This window comes from Nannospalax galili, unplaced genomic scaffold (assembly GCF_000622305.1).
Source record: "Nannospalax galili isolate Female #2095 unplaced genomic scaffold, S.galili_v1.0 scaffold663, whole genome shotgun sequence".
NCBI classification, from domain to species: domain Eukaryota; kingdom Metazoa; phylum Chordata; class Mammalia; order Rodentia; family Spalacidae; genus Nannospalax; species Nannospalax galili.
In genome coordinates this window covers 8,018,936-8,034,754 of record NW_008351881.1, presented here as the reverse complement: position 1 = coordinate 8,034,754, position 15,819 = coordinate 8,018,936, and the positions used below count along the sequence as shown (strand labels likewise).

Sequence of the window (15,819 nt, the reverse complement as noted above, 5' to 3'; positions counted from 1 at the left end):
GGTCACCGGTACACAAGACTCAAGGCTCGGCTCAGTCTGTGCTTACAGCTTTATTCTCTCTGGGACCCAATCTCTGGGACTCAGTCTCTGACCCGATCTCCCACTATTAAGAGAAGGCTAGGATATTTTTATACCATGGGGGTAGTGGTAAAAGCTTTGGCTGATAGATACTTTGTGAGACATTCTATTTGCATATGGAAGTGGGTTTCTGCCATGCTGCCAGACTGCTGACTACCTGAAAAATCACACAGGAAAGCATGGTATTCCTAGAGCCAGAGGCCATGTTTATGTTATGGCATTTGTGGCGGGCACTTCAAAAGGAGAGTTAGGAAGATGCCAGGAAAGCACCCTGCTATGAAAGGAGTCTCAGCACATAACTCCGAGCTCGTGAGCTATCCGGATATGAAGAGACTTCTACTTCACATAACAGAGGCCCCCAACAGACATACACAAAAGAAAATCGATAAAAAGTAATAATCATTATATATACATGTATATGCACTCTAACGCTGTTCGGAAGTCTAAGTCTCTTCTGAGACTCAAGAACAGGTTTGAGCCTCAGTAAACAAATATGCAATGCTTTGTCAGTATACAATGGCACAGACTAAACTTTTCATTTCAAAAGGGAATAACACAGAAAAATTGAACCAAAACAAGGCCAAAATCCAGCAGGACAAACATTCACTCCTGTCACTCCATGTGACGTGTGGAACACATGGTGGCATTATCTGAGTGCCAGGGGGTTTGGGTAGCCCCACCCCATGACCTTGCCATTTGTGGCAATACGATCTCTCTTGGGCCAGTCCAGTCATTGCCTGAAGCTTTCCTCAGCAGCTGTCCAGTGTTCCTGGTATCTCTGACATCCTGGGATATCCATTCCATCTCACCTAAACAACTCCATACATTGGCCTCTCGGGGCCTCTCTGTTGAGAATTTGACCTGCTACCACACGTTACTTGGTCTCACAGGCTTCCTTAAAAATTTGGGTTCATGCCTCCATGATTCCATAACTCTTGCATCGTGTATGCATGCAAAACCAACACTATGTGGACAATGGCAAGTTTTGTTGCCAACTTGAGAAGTAGTCCAGTGCCCCTGGACCGTGGGTAAAGCAGCCTCTGCTTGACTGTGTGGCAGGACCTCAGTGAACTTTCCATAGGCTGCCCTGCTCCAGCAGGACACTCCTGGCATGCTCTCCTCTTAAAGAAGGCTTCCAAATGGGTTTGCAGTTTTATACTCTAGGGTCTTAAGTCTGTAAGGTCTTGTCACTTCCTGAAACGCCCTCCAGGCCTCATTCCTTCCAACCTGTGGCAAAGCAAGCACTTTCTTTTTGACAGTTATAGCTGCTTTTCTACACTTGTTTTGTTCATAACTTTAAAACATGCTCTTTTCTTTACCAAACTACACATTTTTCACGTCTTTCTACTCTGAGTTTTGCTCCAAATTCTCACTGTAAACCTAGCTAAAATCAGCTAGTAATAATCGTAGCTGGGCCTGAATGCTCTGCTGTCTTGAAATTTCTTCCACCAATTATATTAGTCCATTACTTTGGAATTTGGCCTCGCTCAGATTTTCAGGACATGGCAAAGTGTAGACAAATTAGCTCTGCAACAGGCTGGTCCCAGGCTGCAACCCAGGCTGGCCTCAGGCTTACATACATTTTTTTCCACAGTAGATCAAATTTTTAGGAAAAGGACTCAAAGACCAACGGTTATTATTTATTGCATAATTCTAACATTAAACACGAGGGGTGAGATGAACCACCTTACACTATCTTCTAGGTGCTGGGCAACAGATACAAAAATAAGTCAGTTCTAGTGTGATTGCCGTGTAAGGGGCTATTAACTAAGGCCTAAAAGGACATTGTGGCAAATTATTTCAAATATTTTTATGTTGTGTTACTTTAGAAGAAATACCAGAGTCAAAGGTTGTTTTGAATGCTCTGTTCCCTTAGGATGCTCACTCATTTAGTCCATTAGCACTGTTAGTCATTTAGCACTGTTAGGATCACTATCAAGAATGCTACCCTTATAGGATCTCAAGCTTTGGTGACTTGTCAGGCCCCTCTATTGCTTCTGTGTTTTTAAATTTTATCTCCTGTGCTGGGTAGTTTTAACTGCCAACTTGACACAACTTAGAATCACTAGAGAAAACAGTCTTTATGAAGAATTATCTAGATCAGGTTTGGTTTGTGTCTGTGTCTGTGGGGAATTGTCTTGGTTGTTAATTGATGTATGAAGACCCAGCCCACCATGGGTAGTTCTATTCCCTACGCAGGGCATCCTTCCAAGCGTAAGAGAAAAAAGAGCTTATGCAGGCAGGCAAGCAGTCCAGGATGCATTCATTTCTCTGCTTTTGACTGTGGATGTGACCAGCTCTTTTAAGGTCCTGCTGCACCTTGACTTCCTGCTGCCTATGAGCTGGAGTTGTGAGCCAAACACACCCTTTCTTCCCCATATTCTTCTCATCAGGGTATTTGCCACTGCACCAGAAACTAACAAAACATCACCCAAGAATAATTTCAGCAGCAGTATTTATTTGATTTCTATAATTATAAAAACTCATTGTAGGAAAGTTGGAAAGAATGGGAAGCATGCTGCAACTTTAAACAGTCACTGAATTACACCTCTCAAAGACAGTGCCTGGTAGCAGGTCAGAACTCCAGCATTTCATAGTTTTTCTGATCATTATTTTTGACCTAGTGGCAGTCGTGTGGTTTGGAGATTACTTTTTTCATTTAGATTATCATCTAATAATGTTTACCAGAATATCGATTAAATGTTACATTACTATAAATATATTTTAGTAATACTTTACTATAAAAAGTACACTATTAATTTGCTATTGTCTTAACATTAAACATGGGTCAATTTTTTCATCGTTTCCTTTTCTTTTTAAAATTTCCATTTCAAGGCATACTAGTTGTACAGACTAATAAAGCCCACTGCGATATTCTCATACCTCACACACTGACTACAGCTATTCACCCTTCTCCCAGCTCACATCCTTTTCTCTCCCCCTGGCCTCTTCCTTGGTCCTAATAGTTCCTGTTGATTTATTTCTGTTTCTCTCCCCCATGCTTCCCTGTTACTACTGTCCACTGTTACATTCTGGACTTCAGTAAGACTCAGGTATTAGATTCCATGAAGGAAGACCACAGGGTATTTCTCTTTCAGTGCCTCGTTTGTTTCACTCAGTGTTGTTTTCCTGAGTTCTACCCATGTTGCTGTGGATGGCATTACGTAATGATATCTTGTTTTCTTTATCTAGTCGTCCATTGAAGCATCTAGGTCGGTCCCATGTTTTGGCTATTGTGAATAGTGCTGAAGCACTATAAACACTTTTTGGTATAAAGATTTCAATATCCTTTGGTTTTCCTGTAAAAGCCCACCAGCTCGCATTCCACTAATAGTATTTAAGAGTTTCTGTTTCTCTAGATCCTCACCTGCATTTGTTACTTCTTGTCTTTTTGGACTGAGTCTGTTCATTGCTTTGGGTAGCATGAATAGGGATATAGTTCTATTTTTTGTCCCTATGATATCCTTTGTGTGTTCTATAATTCCTTTCAGCAGTGTTTTGTAACTTTTCTTGTAGATTTCTTTTGCTTTCTTACTTCAGTTTATTCTTACGTGTTTTTGTAACCATTGTGAATGTGACTATTATCTTTTCACTGAGCTCTTTATTTTTGCATAAAAATGCTCATGTGTGATTGTGTGTGTGTGTGTGTGTCCGTGTGTGTCTATGTGTGCGTGCATGTGCTGGTTTTGTATCCTACTAATTTACTGAACTCATAGGTCTAACAATTTTGATGGAATTATGATAGAACCCACAGATGTGGCTAATTTAACCTCATCTTTTCATTTTGAATGCCTTTTATTTTTCTCTTGGAAAATTACTTTGGCTAATATTACCAGTGTTAGAAGTTTAAATTGCATTCTTAGATTATATTCCATTTGGTGTAGGTCTTTTTAGTGACTTTCTGCTCAACCTGTTTTTCCAGCTATTACTATAAATGTGCCCTGTGCTTCCATTACAGAGAAACCACAGTGACTGAATACTATGGTTGCTTTCTTTCCTTATAAGCTCTCTTTTCTCTCAGGAATGTTCTCTCCTTTCCTTTCCCTGATGGCCCTTCCTTCTTCCTAATTCTTTGCTTTATCTGTCTCGTAGACTTTAACTCTTCCTTTAAGGCATAGTACAAATCCAGAAAAGCCTTCCAGAAAGACTTACTTTTCTCTGACAGGTGTGACTGCCCCAGGGCATTGTCAACCAGCACTCATCAATTTTACTTCGGAATCTTATACATTATCCAACTGAAATATAGTCATCATTTGGTGTATTCAGTGGATGGGTCTCGGGAACCCCCATAGATTCCATACTCCATGGTTGCTCAAGTCTCTCACATCCGTCTAGTATTTCCCTACAACCTTTCTTCCACACACTTCAAACCCTCACTGCATGACTTACAATACTAAAGCAGTGCAAATAGATATCCAAGATGTTATACTGCATTGTTTAGGAAACAGTGACAGGAAAAAAAATCTACATATTCAATACAGACAGTTTTTTTCCAAATATTTTTGGCATGTGATTGGTTGAGTTCACAGATGTGGAATGTGTGACTATAAAAAACTTACTGCATAGGAATTGCCATTTAGTGGATAAAAAATAATAGTAGCAATTTCATATGGTGGAACCATATGAAATTCACGATGTTCTGACCACAGTGCATTTCTTTTTCTATCATTAACTGGTATTCAGCACACAGTGGGTCTTTCGATATTTGTCATTTTGCTTGAAATGCCTTAGAGAGTTGCAAAATGTCTGCTTTTTCTCTGTTGGAGCACACAGGAGATGAATTACCTTATAGTAGGCACTGAATAGATGTTTATCAAGTGAATAACTGATATTTTAAGTCAACTTACTTTTCATCAGTATGAACAGCTAAGAGGGCTCTTATTTTTAACTCCTTCCAAAGTTGAAGGCTAATGGTTTCTATTGGACTCTGTGAACTTCAACTAATTTTCCACTTTTTAATATTTTAACCATTTGCTTGCTCAATGTTACTGTCTCTAGGTTTGCCTTGTCATATTTTTTTTTTAAATAAGGAGATTCATGCCAAGCACAATATTCTGCAGATTTGGCTGGCACATCTGGTGAGAAGAGATGACATCTGCTGGTCTTCTTCAAAGCTCCCAGTACCGTTTCCCTCTTGACACTTTAGGAATTAATTGCCAAGAGCTCACATGCAGGGCTTTTCTGTCACTTGCAGAGCAAGTACCCCTGCTCCATATTGTTAGTAATGCAGAAGGAGGTTGTCCTTCTAATAAACAATTGGCTGGTTTATAGAAAGGGAAACATTGAAGACATGACCAAAATTTGCATTGCCTTTATTTGCACCTACCTGGTATCCTCTGTGTCTGAATAAGCTGAAGCTTATTCATTTCATCTCTCATTTCACATGGAGAGATGTTATCAAGGGCTGAGGGTACCGTCTGCCTCTCCTGAGGTTGGTGCTAACACCAAAGGCTTAGGGGGGAGGAATGAAGCCATCAGTACTCAAGCCTCCCCCTTGTTCATGTGTGAACTGTCAGACCCTTGTTAGCCCTGCTTTGCCCCTCCATATGGTGATAGATGGCTGATGGGGGTTGCCCCAGAGGCAACAGATGGACAAGCATTTTTGCATTATTTTCATGACTATATTTAATTTCATAGTGGTAAAATTGAGATTTATGTTTTATCCCTGTAAGCTCCTTTCAGAAAGGAAACCCTGACCTTCATCTTGGTAGTCTCTATTTTCAAAAAAGTTAAGTTTCAGCCATGGTTGTGTTTTCCAGGTGGTGAGATTGGTCAGGTGCCTTGTTTTGACAGCATTAAATTGGTGGTTTCGGATGGTGAAGCTGGGCCTTCGGTAAATGGCTGTTGCTACAATGGACCTGATACATATGCTCCTCTTCATGAGTCCTTCCCAGTATATGAGCTCAACATCACAGTCCATCCAGTCGACAATCAACCACCTTCAATTGCAATAGGTGATAATGTCTGTCACTAACTAATTATCTAATTATCTTAGTGTCATACCCAAGGTTCAGTAAAATACTTTTTCCTTAGATTAGAAAACCACCAAACACAAATGTCATCCAATATTCTCATCAGAAATTATACTATAAAAGAATGTACTTGTTTGAAAATTTAAGTATTTCTGTATGAGGAGAGACTTCTTTGTGCATGCATGTTGGGACAAGGACATTGAAGTCCTCAAGTATTCCAGTTTTATTTCACACAGAAAAATATCATTTGCTTGCTGGAGAGAGAATAATTTATTTTATCCATAATAATTTCTATTAGGACAGAATGAGCGCACCACAGAGACCATTTATATACATTTAACCTTATTTGCTTTTCAGAAAGTCATTCCTTCATAGGCATTATGTATACATTCCATCTCTCAGAAAAAATAAGCATATGTATGAATGTTATTGTAATTTGCAAACTATCTCCCAAGCAATGTTCTGGAAAGGAAGCATTATCCCAGCAGAATAATTAAGCACCAAGGCATGAAAAAACGGTTCATTATGAGCAATTCATAATAGCTCTCGGGCAATTAACGCTCTGACAAACAGAGGTAACAACTGATCTTGAGGAGTACATAAACTGCATTTAGTGGCTTATCATTAAAACAGTTTGGCAATTCTTATTTTCATCTGTCACTTCTGTAAAGACACAAGGGAAATCAGAGTTCCTTGAGAACGACTAGCGGGTTGTACCAAAGCATTTACCATTTGTGCTGGCTTTCCATTATCATCTGGCTTGCTTGTATAAGAAAAAAAAAGACACAATTCCATAAGTCACATCACATTCTACCCATTACCCCTGAATGTTTTCTCTGCAAAGAGAATTTATACTCAAGGCAGTGACTACCGTGCCCATGCTTTTGCCTGTGGGAGGAAATGCTGATTGGAAATTCAATCATTCCTTCCAGTTCTCACTATTCCTATGGAAGAGTTCAGGCTAAGACATAACTGGGGGATCTTTTATTTATTTGTTTATTGAAACAGGGTCTCCCTGTAGCCCCAGCTGGGCTGGAACTTACTATGTAGACCAGGATGGCCTCTACCTCACAGAAATCCACCTGCCTCTGCCTCTCTAGTGCTAGGATTAAAGGCGTGTGCCGCTACACCCAGCTAATGTTTTACTGCATTATTTTGTTTACTTAGTGTGCTTGTGCCCTGGTGCCCATGTGGAAGTCAGAGGACAACTTGCAGGTGTTGGTTTTCTTCGTCTACCTTTCTGTGGGTCTCTGGAATTGAACTTAGTTCATCAGCCTGGTGGCAGTCACCTTTACCCACTGAACCATCTTGCTGGTCTCTAACTGTGTTATTTATATGCAGGTACGGTGTTCATGGTGGATGAGGGCTTCTCGGCTGCCCTTACTACTAACCATTTGTCTGCTACCGACCCTGACACCGCCACAGATGACTTGGAATTCATTTTGGTTTCTCCTCCCCAGTTTGGCTACCTTGAAAACACACTACCTTCTGCAGGTTTTGAGAAAAGCAATGTGGGCATAAGCATAGGTAAGCCTTGATTTCACAATCCACAGTGTTTATCTGTATTCATGGGTGTGACTAGATCAATCATGCTTTGTAGATAGTAAGGTCTTCAAAAATACTTAAGGTACCTTATCCATTTAAGAGATGATTACTGTAGATGATTCTGTGAATCTCATTGTTTTTCACTTTAACATTGATTCTGACTCTTCCTATGCATGAACATTTGCTATAGAAATAAATAGAAACTTAACCTATGAATGAACATTGAGGACCTCACTGTTTACAAGGCCCTCACCAAAACCCAGAACACTGTGACTGAATTAATCTGGTGGGAACCAAAGAGTCTTATTTTTACAATCTATTAGCATTTTTGATAGCTACTCCTGGAAAAGACTGAGCAACATGCCATGCATGGTACTGAAAGACCGCAATGTTTGAGTAGATTACATACATTGTTTGAAGGCAGAATATATTTTGGCTACCAAAATAACTCATAAAAAAACAACCAAAATAGAAATCAAAAAGCAAAACTGAAATCTTCCAAAGAAAATATTATATGAAAAAAGGATTTATCAAACTCCTTTTAAGGCATTTGTATTTTAAATATGAGAGAGATTGGATCTAAGATTAATCATAAAAAAATTAATTCAGTTTTTCCTATGACTTAACTAATAAATTAGAGGATTTTTTTTCCTTCTCGTTTAAGGCCACGTCAAAATCTGAACATCAAGTGAACTAATTGCGTTCCTTGATGTTTATTACGTAAGCAGATGATCGGATCACTCTTGTTTTGCTTTTACATCAGAGGTCTTGTTTTTATTAACCCACAAGAACTGCTTGTGTGGAAGCAGTGGTTTAATCAAGGACCTGATGTTCAGTCCAAGGATTTGGAAACTGATCACAAAGTCCCCTGCATCATGCTTTGGGATTATCACCCTTCTGTTCTGCAGGCGAATTTGAATCCCTCTTTATGATCAGTTGATACCTGCTTTCATGTTAATGATTGGTAGGTCTTGTTCTAGTTCCTGCTGTGGTCACTTATCTGCTGTGCAGAGAAACAGGCTGTTAAAGATGAGGACCAGTAACTTGGAAATGCTGTTGTTTTCCCCCGTTTTGTCTTGTGTGTGCTAGCTTCGTTTCAGTGGAAAGATATGAATGCTTTACATATTAACTACGTGCAGTCCAGGCACCAGAGGATGGAGCCAACTGCCGACCAGTTCGTAGTGTATGCCACAGATGGGAAGCAACGTTCCTTGGATACACCATTTTATGTTGTGATCAACCCCACAAATGATGAAGTTCCTGACTTTGTAGTACAGAATATTACCGTAAGAAACATCAGAATGTTACATTTCTCTTATTTTCTGATTTTTAGTTTTTTCTAGTCTCTTTATGTTGGTCCAGATGTACCTAAGATGTTAATTTGGTGAAGGGCCTGAAAGACAGAATCCTATGCCATGTAATTAATCAAACTATTGTTCTAATGATGAAGATGGTAGTGACCGAAATGTGCTATAGCAAATGCGTGGACTCAGTTACTTGTATGTGTGTGTGTGTGTGTGGTGTGTGTGTGTTTGTGTGTATGTGTGTGTGTGTGTGTGTGTGTATGTGAATATAGTACCTACCTACTAGGTTGCAAGTTCCAAATCCTTTACATGAATTCATATTTAATCCTCACAATAGGCTTTTAGGGTGATGGTATTATTATTGTCATTTCATTATGAAGAAATGAGGCATAAATAGGTTAACTAAATAGCTTGGGAGAATCATGGGCATGCCAGGATTGTGTATGGGTACTATAATTTTTCTCTGTGTTTTTACTTACAAATAAGGGTATCATAGTATACCTGAGTATACTCATCACTTACTTTCTAAAGGAAAATATAATTACATATATTAGAAATCTTTTCATATCAGTGTCTAATTCCTAAGCTGGAGATATGGCACAGCCATTAAATTGCTCAGATTCACAACCAAAAAGACAAGTATGTAACTGCTTTTAAATAATTATGTATCTATATATGGTTATTGAATTCAGACATATGCATTAGCAAGTTCTGATGAAATGGAATGAGCACAAGCTTTAGCAGCAAAGGGACTTGAGTGTTGCTTTAAATAACTGTCATGCCTTGGGCAGGTTATTTCTCTTCGAGCTCTGTTTCCTCATCTGCAACTATAACTTAACTTTCCTTTAAGGTATTTCCCCTGTGATGGAGTTGGCCATGCACAGTAGATCCTTAATGAATGGATATTCCCTCCTGCTGTTAATTTTGTCATCTTTTTTCTGATATTGACCAAAGCCATTATTTTCCCATATTCTTTCACTAAAAATAATCACATTCTAAATGTGAAAGTCTTTATTTGATTTTAATTTTCTACTGAATCTTAATGGCACATGAGAGTCACCTCAGCATGAGATTTAAGAGCCAACTCCTGCCTTTCTTTTTCTTTTGGCTCATGGGTTACTCTGGAGAGCCCTTCAGTAATTATGCGAGGTAAAAAAAAAAAATCTACAAAATGATTTCTTCTACCCCTACTTCTGTTGTCTTTATCTGCCTAGGGTAAGGGCTTCTGGCATAATCGGGCCTCTGAGAAGTTGTCCCTTGTTTCTCTCTAGAAGCAGTCATACCTTTCACCTGTGCTGCCTCACAAGGCTTAACAAATACATAACCCCTGAACACTGGCAGAGTCAACTTTAAGCTTCAAGGAAATTATTTTATAGAACCACATTCAGTTTTCTTGTGAGAAAGTGCATTTATCATGTGCATAGTTAGGCTTCCATCAAAATATTTGTTTATTATAATTCCTTCCACACCAGTTTAGTAAATATATGCTTTTTACATTTATTACTTGAAATTTTATTGTCTTATGTGGAGAAACGATTTGGTCTCCAAAAGAGTCCCACAGTTTTTTAACAAAATTCCCTGGTAATCTTGTGAATGAATTGAGCATCCATTCACATCATCGTATAACAAGGTGAGAGGGAAAAAGCTTCATAGTTAAACTCCATAAAGAAGGATAATTACAATGTATTTTAAAGCTGTTTCACTAAATTTTGGGGGGTAAAAGGTGAGTTATTGGCAAAAATTATTTAATAAGTATATTATTATGTTAATCTGTGACACTTTCTTAGTCTTTAATGAAGAAGGCCAGATAAAACCAGCATCATTTTTGCCCAGATGTTGCCCATATGGCTGTAGGAGATTCCCTTTCAAGTCAGTGGGGGAGCGGAACAGAAAGCACCAGTGGCCTCAAGAGGAGGTCCCTCAGTCTCGAGACACTGCTGTCCACCTCTCTTTTTAGCTTCTTATTTATTGATATCTGGCAACTCTGCACAACTCTGGCAACTCAGTCCTAGCTAACTTTGATTCTTGGGTATGTTAGTATACCCCAGTATCTACATAGTACAGTGGCCTTGCTGATCCCTGAGAAGCACGTGAAGAATTTGTATACTTTTATTACTTAGATCACACTATGTTTCAGAATGGGAAATAAATGTTTCCTTGCCATGAAGGAAAAAAAAAGTTAAGCCAATTAGGTACCCAGCGGTCAAGTTCTGAATGACTAGAGCCTTCTGGAGAAAAAAACATTTCACCGTGTGTGCGTGCGTGCGTGCGTGCCTCTCTCTCTCTCTCTCTCTCTCTCTCTCTCTCTCTCTCTCTCTCTGTCTCCTTCTCCCCTCTCCCTCTCCCTCCCTCTCTTCCTCCCTCCCCTTTCCTCTTCCCCCTCCCCATCTCTGTGCCAGAGGAGGACATCAGGTGTCCTGCTCAATCACGTTCTGCCTTATTGCCTTAAGACAAGGTCTCTCACTGAAAGGAGCTAGGCTGGAGGTTGGCAAACCCCACATACCGTCCTGTCTCTGCCCCTGACAGCACTGGGGTTGCAGGTGCTCTCACAGCCACACCCAACTTTCTATGTGGGTGCTGGGCACTTGAACTTGATTACTCAAGGTTATACAGCAAGTGTTCTTACCTGCTTAGTCATCTTACCAGCTCCTGAAATACACGAGTGTTTACTGTGCTAATAAAAATGTTAGATGCCAAATATTGAACTCGGGGTTATTAATTACAGTAAAAAAAAAGAGGACATGCGGTCAGGAGGGAGTTGGGCTGGGGGCACTAGGGGGAGTTGGAGAGAAGCAGCTGTGGAAAGATATGATCAAAATACATTATATAAATGTATGAAATTTTCAAAGAATAAATAAAAATATTAATGAAAAAATAAATTTTCTCTGTGTGTGCAGTAGGCATTTGTTATTTCCAAAGTAGTTAGAAACATAGAATTGTAAAAGGAGGATCATGTGAAATAACACTGTGTCTAAAGTCCAATTTTACAACTAAACTTTTCCAGAAAGTAAACATCCTTTTGCTTGCTTTCTCCCCAACCTTTGAATTATTAACAACATAGGTATTCTAATATTCACTTCTATTGTATGTATGTTTGTGCACATACATGCAGGACACATGTATATGTGTGCATGATGGGAGGCATGCATACTATGGCATGTAGAGGCTAGAGGACAACTTTGTGGAATCAGTTCTCACTTCCATCTTAATGTGGGTTCTAGGGATTGAACTCAGGCTGCTGCCTGGCAAGCACCTTTACTGTTGAGCCATCTTGCCAGCCCCACATAGATAATTTAAATCATATAATCCTTTATTGTACATGGAAATAAGAAGCACTTTGAAATCTTCAGAAAAAAAATGTGAGGGGGATTAATAGATTTCTTCTCATCTTCTTTTTAATGGCCCATTCATTATCTGCAAATGTCATAGAAAATTTGAAAAGGATATCTCTAAATAAGTGAGATTTAAAAAAAAATTATTGATACTATTAGTAGAGAAAAGGTTCTATTTCATACCTGCTGACTGCTGGCTTGTTTCTGCTCAGGTGTGTGAGGGTCAGATGGCAGAGCTGGATTCCTCTATTATCATTGCTGCTGACAGGGATGTTCCCAAGGACCCCTTGGTCTTCAGCATCACTCACAAACCCCATCACGGCATCCTCATCAACACAGCGATCTGCAAAGACTCTCCTCAGAGCAAACAGCTAGCTCGTCCTGACCAGAAACATGAAGTTCACAACTTCTCCATGGAACTTCTCAAGACTGGTAGACTGTGTTCCACTTCTATTCCCCTGTTGTTGCTGATTTAATAACTTAATCTCCTCACTCACTTAACTGTGGGCTCTAAAAAAATATGTGTAGAAACAGAAATTAGATTGATGGTTACCAAAGGCACGGGGAGGGGGAAAGAGGAGTTATTGATGAAAAGGTACAAAAAATGCATTCAGACGAGAAGAGGTTTGAGACATCTATTACACACCATCATGAAGGCAGTTAATAGTGTATAACTGAGCATTACTGAGTAGGTTTTGAGTTCTCACTACACACACACACACACACACACACACACACACACACTAATAAGGTGAGGCAACACTTGTTAGTGTGACTTAAGCATACCAGGGCTGTACGTATATCAAGATGTCATGCTGTATACCACAAGTACTTAAAATTTTTATTAATTAATATAGTTTTACCCCAGAAAAGATAACAGTAAATCTCAGAAATAAGGGGAAATAGCACTGATTTTATTTATTTGTCCCTCCAGGGTGAATATGAAGCCCTGGATTCATGCAGGGCACACAGCCCCAGCAGCACATTGCAGATATTTGGAGAGCCAGTCATCTTTTACTTTCAGAATACCATTAAAATTATATCTGTGATTTTTGCCATTTTAACACAGGACTTTAATCATGATTTTGAAATTCCTTTTTAAAACTATTGAGATCATGGGACTACATTTTAAAAATATTTTGTTTATTATTTTTATTCTATGTGTATATGTGTATTGCCTGCATGTAGGTAGATGCACCTATGTCATGCAGTGCCCATGGAGGTCAGAAGAGAGCTTCGGATCCGTGGGACTGGAGTTAAAGACAGTTGTTAGCCACCATGTGGTTGCTGGGCATCAAACCTAGGTCCTCTTGCAAGCACATACAGTGCTCTTAACCTCTGAGCCATCTTTCTAGCCCCTGGGACTACATTTTAAGAGACTTATCTGCCAAAATTTCCACAGATGATACAAATATAGATCCATATATAATAATGATTCATTAGTCCCTGAGGAGGCAATTTGCCTTTTAGGGAAGTAACATATTGGAGCAGCCTGAATTGTTTTTTTAATTACTTTTTAAAATTAATTGTATCCCATTTTCCATGTATAAAAAAATATTTTCAAAAACTCGAGCAAATGTACAGTTCTAGAACTGATGCCTAATCCCAATCTTTTTTATTCTCTACCTGTTTTTTGTTTGTTTTTTTTTTCCCCCAACCTAGTTCTTTTCCCGACTTGGGTTTATCAAGATGGCACCTTCACAACGCAATTGTTTGCTCGCCTCCTGCAGGAAGCCCACCTAGACTCTCCAGACCATTTCTTCTCTGTGCTTGCTTTGTCTTAGCACTTTTTTGACATTTTTTTCTACTGTCTTTCAATGATTTGTTTCTCTAATTAGAATATAGTCTCTCTTCCCAAGGATTTTTTTTTTTTTTTTCAGTCTTTTTGAGACACAGTCTCCCTGTAGTCCCAGCTGGCCTGGAACTCACCATGTAGACCAGGCTGGCCTTGAACTCACAGAGATCCTCCTGCTTCTGCCTCCCTAGTGCTGGGATTAAAGGCTTGTGCCACCATACCTGGCCTTATTATTATTATTATTTTTAGTTTATATGTATGAGTGTTATGCTTGCATGTATGTAAGTGCACCCATGTTGTGCAATGTCCACAGAGGTCAGAAGAGGGTGTTGGCTCCCCTGGAACTGGAGTTACAGATGGTTATTAGCCACCATGTGGGTGCTGAGAATTGAACCCAGGTCCTCTGCAAGAGCAGCCAGTGCTTTTAACTGCTGAGCCATCTCTCCAGCCCTCCCAAGGAGTAGTTTTACAGTGTCATCTTATGTTTGAATCTGAAAAGCCAAATGACTCAGCATTTGTGAAGTACAGAGAAATGAATTCTGGACATTCAAAGATAACAGGACCAAATCAATAATCATGTGCTACAATTAATAGAGTGCACTGTTACAGATATTGGGAAAGGGAGTAACAGCTTAAATTTACTCTCAAGAAAGTCAGTTTTAAGGGGCCTTTTTCTCCCTCCCTCCCTCCCTCCCTTCTTTCCTTCCCTCCCTCCCTCCCTCCCTCCTTCCTTCCTTCCTTCCTTCCTTCCTTCCTTCCTTCCTTCCTTCCTTCCTTCCTGTCTTATGAGCTGGATAAGATGATGCATTGCTATAATCCTAGTATTCAGGAAACTAAGACAAAATGATCAAGAGTTCAAGGCCTTAATGCCATCTTTAGCTACATAGGGGGCCCTGTCTATAGAGAAAAGGATCACTTCAGAAATATTTTTACATTTATTTATTTTGTGCATGTATGCATGTGTATGAGGGCATGGCATGCCACAGTACACATGTGGAGATCCGTGGAAAACTTTTAGGATTTGGATCTCTCCTTCTACCTGTAAATTCTAGAGACTGAACTTAGGTTGTCAGGTTTGATGGCAATTGCCTTACCCATTGAGCCATTTGTCAGACCATGACAGTTTTTTAAAAAGCGATATGGGGGCCGAAGAGATGGCTAAGCTGTTAACAACACTGACTGCTCTTGCAGAGGACCCGGGTTCAGTTCCCAGAACCCATATGGCAGCTAACAACTGTCTGTAAATCCAGTTTCAGGGGATCTGACACCATCTTTTGACCTCTGCAGGTATTGCACAACATGGGCAAATTTACATACATGCAGACAAATAAACTCATACACATAAAATAAAAAATAATGAATGAAATAATTTTAAAAAATGAAAAGTTATATGATTAGCTATTGTTACAGATTAAATAAGTATTATATACTCATTGTGTAAATTGGAAATGCATAGTCAAGTATATCCTCAGAAACACTCCCCCTGCAAACATACAGAATTTACATATTAAGAAATCTATTATGAAAATTATTCCATTATTTTGAATAGTAACTGAAATACTGAAATAGTTTGGGATATCTACAGATTTTCGCTATATGGTTATATTATTCTGTAGTATTGTACAGCTGTGTTCTTATAATTTTTTCATTTCTTGGTATTAATGGTCACATGTAAATAAGCATTTTGCATAAATCTCATAGTAGTTCTATAACTTTGTGGCATGTTTTGAAAACACTAAGTCAAAATTTTCAATTTTGTTCTTTTTCAAGACTGTTTTGGTTATTATATATCC

At 39.1% G+C, this 15,819-nt stretch overlaps 1 protein-coding gene across 9 annotated transcripts in view; it reads left to right on the top strand.

Moving 5' to 3' along the window:
• Frem1 (FRAS1 related extracellular matrix 1) overlaps positions 1–15,819 on the top strand; it is a 172,493-nt gene that overhangs the window by 77,450 nt on the left and 79,224 nt on the right. For 8 of the 9 annotated variants that reach the window (XM_029553929.1, XM_008848839.3, XM_029553924.1 and 5 more), the window contains 4 exons: positions 5,838–6,032; positions 7,392–7,577; positions 8,685–8,881; positions 12,444–12,663. In XM_029553929.1, coding sequence (XP_029409789.1) covers positions 5,838–6,032; positions 7,392–7,577; positions 8,685–8,881; positions 12,444–12,663 — 798 coding nt within the window. The remainder of the gene's footprint in view (positions 1–5,837; positions 6,033–7,391; positions 7,578–8,684; positions 8,882–12,443; positions 12,664–15,819) is intronic. The other variant, XM_029553925.1, reaches the window with a different exon arrangement.